Here is a 9,358-nt window from a genome sequence, read left to right on the forward strand (position 1 = left end):
GGGCACAGGTCTCTGCTACTGTTATTTTGTGGGTCAAAAGCTGAAAAGTTTGGGAACCACTGCACTTTGGTTCCCAAAGTTGGGCTTGGGACCCAATTATGGGTCATGAAGCACCTTGGATAATCTCCAGAAATCAATTTAAAGGCTAATAAAATAATCGATGATGTAATATTTTCCCTATAATTATTACAAAACCACAAAATATAAGTATAAATAAGTATTTATATTTGTGTACAAGCTGTTTAGATTGTCAAAAAGCCTGTGTTTTTAGGGTTATTAACGAAGTTTGTGTACTCAGACCAGTAATATTTGGGGTCACAAGTTTTTGCCATGGATATTTTGTGGATCAGAAGATAAAAAGTTTGAGAACCACTGGTATAAAGCACTAAAAGGGGCACTAATTTCCTGATTAGTGCTTTAAGGCTTTTGATAATTTCTTAATTCATTCGTAGATCAGCACTTATTAAATTTATGGTCTAAATTTATAAGCACTAATTGATTTTTTTAAATATTATTGATGAACATTATTGTGAAGAGCTGAGGGTGAAAGCTGTCAGATGTGTTGGTCATTTGTGTTACTTCTACACAACATCAGTGCTTTTCTGACTTTTTTGTTTCTGACCCACAAAATAAGAGCTGCTCCTGACCCAGATATTATTTGTTTACATAGCAAACTTTGCTAACAACTCAAACATGGGAATAATAACTATAAACAAACCTAATAACTGTGATACTAATTTTATTTATTTATGATTATTTAAAAAATTCATGATGAAAATACTCCATTAGTATTTTTTACATTTAAATTGATGTGAAATCATCTGGGGACCCTCACTTCATGTTTTGTGACCCACAAAGAGGTCCCGGCCCACACTTTGTGAACCACTACACAAGATGAAATATTAACACTATTCTGCACAGGAAGTTTTGTCTCATTGATGGGATTTTAGTGCTTTACAATTAGCTTTTGATAAATTTTTAAGTGTTAGTGCTTTAGACTTGGGGAACCTAAATTTTAAAGTTAGTGCAAGTAATTTTTAGATTAGAGCTGCCATCACTGCAGAACTTTTTTACACTCCTTGTCTACAAAAACCAGGAGAAAAGGTTGATAAAACAAAGGACAGCCCACCTCTACAAACTGACACAGGTGTGGCTGGTTGTGATGACATCATCACTTCTGCAGCGCCTCTCAGCAGGTTAGCCAATCCCCTTTCAGCTCCTCGGGTTCTTTCATCCAATCACAACGGGTTACCTGAACACTCATTTACATGTAGATTCACACAATAACACAAAACCTGGTCAGTCCTGGTCCTGGGGGGCCACAGTCCTGCAGGTCGTACCTGTTCCTCTGCTCCAACACACCTGGTGTGAAAGAATAATGATTATCAGGTTTCTGCAGTACGGAGCACCAACACTGACAGAACTAAAAATAAAACAGAATTATATTAACCACCAAATAAATACACTTAAAATTAAATTTAAAAAGGAGAACTTTATGTCCTGTTTTATATTTTAATTGACTTTCATTTTTATTTTTCCATCTTAGTTCCATCAAATTAGTCTATATATTTGAACACATAATTTAAAATTTACTGTATTTAATTGTTTTCCTTTTACTTGTACATGCATTTGTGTGTCTTAAATGTTTATACTTAATTATTTTATATTTTTTCCCAACAAGAATTTTTATTTCTACATGCTGCATGCTTGTGTTGCCTCAGTTTGACTAAAACTTTAAAGTTTAGTTTAAAACAAAGTAAGGTAAGGAGGAAAACATCACCTGTGCTTTTATTTTAACAAAACTTTAAGTTAAACTACAGCAACATAAACATGCAACACAAAAATAAAAGACTTGTTGGACAAAATTATGAACATAATTCAATTTAAGTATTTAAGAGACACAAATGCATGTACAAGTAAAAGGAAAGACTATAAATATATATTTAAAGAACATTAAAATTTTAATTATATGTTAAAATATAAGATAAAACTTTATTGATCCCACAGTGGGGAAATTTGCACATTACAGCAGCTCAGAACAGGACAGGCTGAGATACAATAAAGTAAAAGAAAAAAACACTATACTTGTGATATATAACAATGTACATGTACCTAGTACAGTACATAAATGAATGCACGTGCGTATTACTGACACCAGTGTAAATATATAATTTATTGGAACTAAGCTGTAAAAATAAATATGAAGGTGAATTAAATGATAAAACATGAGGTAAAGTTCTCCTTTTTAATTGTTTTGGTTCATTTTAAATGTATTTATTTATTTAAATGTTCATTTATCTATTTGTGCTTTTATTTCTAATGATGTCAGTGTTGGTGCTCCGTACTGCAGAACATGAAGAGGTGGTTCAGTGACTGGACCAGGTGTGTTGGAGCAGGAAACATGTGGAACATGTAGGGCTGCGGCCCCCCAGGACCACCTTGTTTCCTCACAGATCAGGAGGAGTGGCTGTGGAAAGACAAGTCAGGGTTTTCCTGCTCAAACTGATAACTTCAGTTTGACTCCAGAAACTCTGTCGTTTAAAGAAACTTTCAGAAAAACACAACAAATATCAGCACAGTGGGGATACACTGTACTTCTTATATCCATGTCCTTTTACAAAGTACACATTTATTTATCTAAGAGCAGAGCTGCTGTGTTCATCTCTGACCAAACCTGAAGAAAAACAACAGACGTGCACAAAGTGGAACAAAATACTGAAAGTCTTTATTTCATGCTGCAACATTTGTACATGTGTTGTCTCAGACTGAACTGATCCTCACAGACAAATCACTGGTCTGTTAACATCCTTACTGAGCAGGTCTTATCAAATACATGAAGTTATTGTTGTTCACTATAACATATGGTTCACCACAACTAGTGCTGACATCACTTCTGGATGTGCTTCAATACATCCTGTAAGAACGTCCAGAAACCAGGTGGAAACATAAACACAGTGCTCATCAAATCCATCAAAGCCCAAATAAAACACAACATTATAAAGCTACTGAGAAATATTACCACTAATACTACATTTTACTTAAAAATTACATGTTTAAGAAATTAATTTATATGATCTTCATTCAGCACAGCATAAAGCAAATCTGTTGAGTCTATTGGATGTTCTGCTACTGGTGTGATCATAATGTATAGCTGCACATGCACACAATAAAATAAAAATAAAAATAATAAAGACAGGTTATTCACAGGAAACGGCTCGGCATGTCGTCACAGTATAAAACAAAACAGTCGCTGGTTTTTCAAATTAAAGCTTCAAACTGAAATCATAGGAGGGTTCCTGTTAGGAATGTGTGATATAAACGATATACGGTAGAAACAATATAAATTTGTCCTATAATAGAGATCTGTAGTCTACCGGCCAACCGCTCAATTCTTTTTGATGATGTAACCAGCTGGAGTCAAAACACAGGAAGTGTGGCTGAGAGAGCAAATGTAGAGGGGAAAACTTATCTGGACCTGGTTCAGGTGTGTGAAAATGAACTGTTTACATGATGGAGCGTCCTCCGGTCGGACCGACCACACTGCCTGCTGCAGGAGGAGCGAGCACCGCTGCATGTGACGCAGCGAGGCGACAGTCAGTGCAGGTGAGGTAGTGCTCCAGGACTCACAAAAGCTCTGAGTCTGGACCTCATTTCTCCTGCGGTCATAGTGCGACACCGCACGGCCGAATGCACGCACACTCCACGCGCACTCTAAAGCTCGACTATAAAACTCAGCTTTACTGTCTCCTGGTACAGCAGAGAAGAGCTGTGGGAAAGACTGACAGTCAGACTGTCTTTACAAAAATAAAAGTAAATCATAAACGGGATGATTGTCACCCCGCCGGAGCGAGCACAGATTAAACAGGTGGAGAGCTGAAAAAATAATCTGCAAAGTGTGTAGAAATAAATAAATACAAACAATTTGTTTTACCACCTTAAAATGAAGCAGGTGATTCAAACACAACATCCAATGGATGCAGATATCTGTTACATTAAAGTTATTGTGTGTGTGTGTGTGTGTGTGTGTGTGTGTGTGTGTGTGTGTGTGTAACTTTGATTTAACCAGGTAGATCTCCCTTAAATTTAGATTTTTATGGGAGACTTTAAAGTGTCCCTTAAAAATGAGATTTTAAGATCTAATTTTTTTACCTATACATTTTTATTCCAGTCAATTAATGTGATTTATTTATTTTCTATTATAAGTTTTATATTGTGATATATATCATTACCACCACTCATCATAATGTATATCGCACATTCCTAGTTCCTACACATTTTAAGATGATTTAATGATACCCAAGTGCATTTACTGTAAATGTAGACCATGGTTCGTTACGTAGCTTTATGCAACAAACAGGTCATCCCACAGCAAATCACCTGATGGTTTCAACCCGACAACCTCAGGGTTTGATGAAAATTGTCTGTGATCCCACAGCACAGCATCTCAAATGTTACTGGTTCCTGAGATGTGGGATTTTCTGCAAAAATGGGCTCATTTATTAGAACCTAAGATAATTAAATCAAAAACGTAAAAGCAGAATTAAAATCCTTATTGAATTCTGTTTTCAATGATTCCAAGTTTGTGAGAAGTGACCCAGTAGATCCTGAGAGAGCAGCCTGTATGTCACGATCATTTCATTAACTTTTCAGTTAATGTGGGGGAAAACGATCCAAACCAAACAAGGAGCCCATCAGTTTAAAGCCCAGACTCTGCTCTTTCCAACAATGTGTCACAGCTCTGAAGAAATGTATAGTTATTATAGCTTAATACTGATATTACAAACAACACCAGAGTGTTAGGGTTTCCTTATTTTATGATACTTTTATAATGTTTGTTATATTATGTGTTAATTAAATAGGGTAGCTACATGTCCGAATCATTAAACAAAACATATACATATGTAATTACATAAGAGTGAGGTTTGTTTGTCTGAATGCCTGTGATTCAGCTGTAGGCCAGCAGGGGGCGAACTCAGCCATTGAAGATTCCTGGACTGTATCTACAGGGGACTTCCTGTTTCTGATTCAGTGTGTGGTTCTGACTTGTCAGTCCTTGGCATAATAAACCCCCACTCCAGGATTCTGCTGTTGTGTGACATTATTTCTTATCACAGATCATTTTATTTAACACTTGTGTTTTCATCTGATTTCAGCCGATATTAAAACACGTATTCCTCACAGCTCTACGTGAAAAATTCACAGAACAAGCAGCCAAGGAATAGTGAAAAAGGCTAAATTCTGGAACCATAAAAACAAACGTCTTTCCTTTGTTTTTATGACTTCAATCCACTTTGGAGTGATTTTTATCCTCTTGTCTGGACCTGTAGGTCTCCTGTGTTAATGTTGGTACATGTAATATGATAATTCTGTACTGTGGACATCATTAAGAGTCGTTGTCGGGTGAAAATATATTTTGCTAACACTGTGTTGACCGTGAACTGGAAGTGTTGGGAGTGGCATCACGTGCTGGACCAGATGTCTGTGGCATATAGGCTGTTGGGGTTGAAAATAGACAAACAGTGATTTGTAGAGAAAATCTGAGCGTTTGGGTCCAAACCTCTGGAACCACTGGTCTGATTGACCTAAAACCTGAGACGCTGTGCTGTGGGACCACAGTGGACCAATATGATCAAATCTGAGAAGTTCAGGTGAAAATCTCTTCTCTTTTTTAGCTGATTTGAAACTTAGTGACCCACATGGCAAATGTAACCCATATCTGAGCCTAATGACGTCCACAAGGTAAACAATGTAAACAAAAATTATGACTATTACTGTGTACACATTTAGAGTCATACTTCATTACATGTTTTTACTTCCAAAGTGCCAAATTCAGGAAGCAAAGTTGAACAAAATAAGAGCTGGTTTAAAACCTTGTTTAATCTTAAGGAAACAAACATCTGGAAGTTTCTCCAGACTTTTCAGTCCTAAAACACTAAAAGTAAATTCCAGATTTTTCCTCGACGGTGTATGAGCCCTGATCAAATAATGTGTGGCAAACAGAAACACTTTGCAGAGACTACCAGAACAATTTACAGGTAGATTTAAAACAAAGGCTGAAGTCGTAGCCACGTTTTCTACATCCCTGTGACACTGGAGGACACACTGAACTGTGTGAACTCATCGCACACACTGCCACCTAGAGGCACTGAGCAGGAAGAACAGGACAGTGAGTTAACCTGAGGTAGCCAAGCCAAATTAAATACGCTTTGGAATCAAACAAAAACACAATAGTGCATTTCTCAGAAACCTAAAATCATTTCACACTCACAAGTCAAAACTAGATGATTTCTGTGTAAAATTATGAACAAAAGAATCAAGACAAAACTCCTGGTTCAATTCAGACAAAGTCCCAGGTCCTGAGAAGTCATAGTTTCACTGCACCTTTTATCAAAAATAAAAAATAAAAAAAGCGTACAGAGTTATCTCATAATAGCCAAGCTGATATGGAAGCAGTTTAAAAACATAAACCAAAAATAAACTGTTAAAAAAAAGATATAGAAAGTTTTGAGGGGTGTAATTTTTCCAAGTATAAAAACAAATGTGTATATACAAAAATATACAGTACGTCCTAACAAGTCATTCCTACAAAATAAATTTTTTTCTTCAAATTTTCACTATTTTGTAAACTTTTTCAAGTTGTCGTTTTTAAGTCTTTACCATTAAAAAAGGGTCGTTCCTAAAAAAATAAGTCTAAAATATGAGTCTTTTTATCCATCATAAATTTATGTCAATCCAGATGTGAGATTTTCAAACTAAAACAGTTCTTCTTATAAAAAGTGGAAGTGTGTGTGAAAGGGCTCTGAGCGGTGTCAGCTCTGCTCCCTCAGTACACACCAGGAATGATCCGGTAGCGCACGGTCCGGCAGTACTCGTCCCACGCTGAGCCGTACTTCCTCCTGCACTCGCTCATGTCACGTGAGTCTCTGTGCACGAGCAGAATGATGAAGTAAATCATGTAGTACCACGGCAGGAGGTGGGAGAAGCCTGGTGGTCCCAACAAAAACAGGGTTTTAGATGCTCCTCCTCCATGTTGAACTGAACACAGAACTCATCTGACAACATAAAGCTTCATTAAACACCAACACAAAGACCAGCTGGACTCACCACAGGGGAGGGACCAGGCCAGAGCCATGACCAGGTCTCCCAGATAGTTGGGGTGGCGGACCACGCCCCACCAGCCTGACACCAGCAGACTCTTCCCTGTAGCTGTGGGGATGGTCTTCAGGTCTGCACAGAACACAAACAGGCTTCATACTTTAAATAAAATTACATTTAAGACTTTTTAATGCCAAATGAAATTAAATTTAAGACCAGTTTCACAATAAACACAAAGGACAAAATAAATAAAAACTGGCAGAAACTCATGAATCCAAGTATTTTTGGTTGAAGTATTCAAATATTCCTAATAAACCAGTTGTTTTTAAAACTGCTTTTTTGTCAAATATAACAAAACCATTCAAAGCAGTCAGTTTTAAACTTTTTTTAATTCCTGGAAGTTACCTAACAACACAAAAATGTGGAGTTTCAGGACCCACAGTGGGGTCCCACCCTAATTCACTGTAGATGAAACTTTAAAGTGTCTGTGACATCAAGTTTTTTGAAGAAATTTGAATATATTTTTGGAAAGACAACATTATTAATTTATGAAACAAATTTCACGATGCTCTGACGGGCGGTTGTTGAGATATTTGCATGTGAAATAACAGGAAGTGATGTCAAAGGGGAGTGTCTGCGTGTGAAATAACAGGAAGTGATGTCAAAAGGGGAGTGTCTGCGTGTGAAATAACAGGAAGTGATGTCAAAGGGGAATGTCTGCATGTGAAATAACAGGAAGTGATGTCAAAGGGGAGTGTCTGCGTGTGAAATAACAGGAAGTGATGTCAAAGGGGAGTGTCTGCGTGTGAAATAACAGGAAGTGATGTCAAAGAGGAGTGTCTGCATGTGAACGTTAAGAAAAGTTACCAATTATTTTAATATTTGATTTGAATTACAATAAATCATCATATGAACAATGTGTTAATATTTTTAAGACTTCTGACAGATTGATTTAAGACATTTTAAGGCTAATTAAGGCCTTATTTTTGGATTGATGAATTCAAGGACTTTTAAGAGTTTTTAAGGATCTGCAGGAACCCTGACCAAAAGGATTCGAGCCTTTCATGAGGACATGCAGAGTCCAGAGGAAACTTACGGGACAGTTTGGGGTCCGACGGGTTCCTCCTGAAGGCATTTTTCTCTGAGTTGGACTTCCTGAAGATGTAGAATCCAACAACTGAAGCACAAAACAAAAAGGACAGTTTATCAGCCAAACAGGAATAGAAATATTTCACATCTTTGTATTATACTTCAGGTAGCAGCCTCTAAATAACATGAAAACAAACCAAATAATAATAAGTCTACAGCAGAGGGTCCCTGGACCTCCAGGGGTCCGTGAGAGGTATCTTGGGGGGCCCTCAAAAATTTTACTAAAATGTAAATTTGTTTTTTATTTTTAATAATGCATGGAGAACAATGAACTAATAAAACAAACATAATAAACTTAATAAAAAGATATATTCCCATGGCATTTAGGGGTTGAAATGACAATAAATTAACAATTATCTTTTAAAACAGCAGGGGGGTTATGAGGGGGTCTCGCCCTGGTAAGGGGTCCCCAGACCCAAACGGCTTGAGAAGCCCTGGTCTCCAGGACAGGACTGAAACAAGGATGAGCAGTAAGTTCAGAAGCTGTTTCTACTCACGTTTGAGAAGGATGATGGCTGTGAGGAGCGGGGGGCTCAGGGGGTTTGGGTGACCCACCAGGTAATACGCCTGCAGGGTGTAAGTAAAGGGAACCCACACCAGATCTCCAAAAGCCAACATGAAGCCAAAACCATCATGCATCAGGTCCATGGTGGTGAGGATGGCCTCCTGGGAGGAACACAGAGCAGTCAGTGAGCTGACCCACACAGCTGGTTCTGGTTCTGGTTCTGGTTCTGACCTCGTTCCACAGGCCGTCCGTCACATACAGCAGCTGGAAGACGTTCACCAGGATCATGGAGTGTGACGGAGCATCCAGACCCTGCTGCTTCATCTCAGCCAGAGCCATGGCCAAGTTAATTAAACACTGAACAATTAAACAAACACAACTCATCATCACTGCTCTGTGTGGACAAAGTGTTGTACAGAGCTGCACAGGTACACAAAACCAGGTCACTGCTGCACAACACGGTCCACTGGGTTACAATGACAAACTCAGGGTTTGGTTCTGAGAGTGATCGGGCTGGAATATGATGGAAAAATGTTATTAACTCATCACACACACACACACACACACACACACACACACACACACACACACACACACACACACACACAC

The 9,358-nt window shown here is 37.9% G+C and overlaps 1 protein-coding gene across 1 annotated transcript in view; it reads right to left on the reverse strand.

Moving 5' to 3' along the window:
- Positions 1 to 5,789: 5,789 nt before the first annotated feature.
- The window catches only part of LOC106532953 (lamin-B receptor), a gene marked incomplete at its 5' end in the record, with an annotated part of 13,149 nt that continues 9,580 nt past the window's right edge, over positions 5,790 to 9,358 (reverse strand). The window contains 5 exon segments of the mRNA XM_014029137.1: positions 5,790 to 6,984; positions 7,105 to 7,227; positions 8,192 to 8,272; positions 8,742 to 8,910; positions 8,981 to 9,106. Of these exon segments, the coding sequence (XP_013884591.1) occupies positions 6,824 to 6,984; positions 7,105 to 7,227; positions 8,192 to 8,272; positions 8,742 to 8,910; positions 8,981 to 9,106 (660 nt within the window).

Source organism: Austrofundulus limnaeus, unplaced genomic scaffold, assembly GCF_001266775.1.
Source record: "Austrofundulus limnaeus strain Quisiro unplaced genomic scaffold, Austrofundulus_limnaeus-1.0 Scaffold859, whole genome shotgun sequence".
Taxonomy (NCBI): Eukaryota; Metazoa; Chordata; class Actinopteri; order Cyprinodontiformes; family Rivulidae; genus Austrofundulus; species Austrofundulus limnaeus.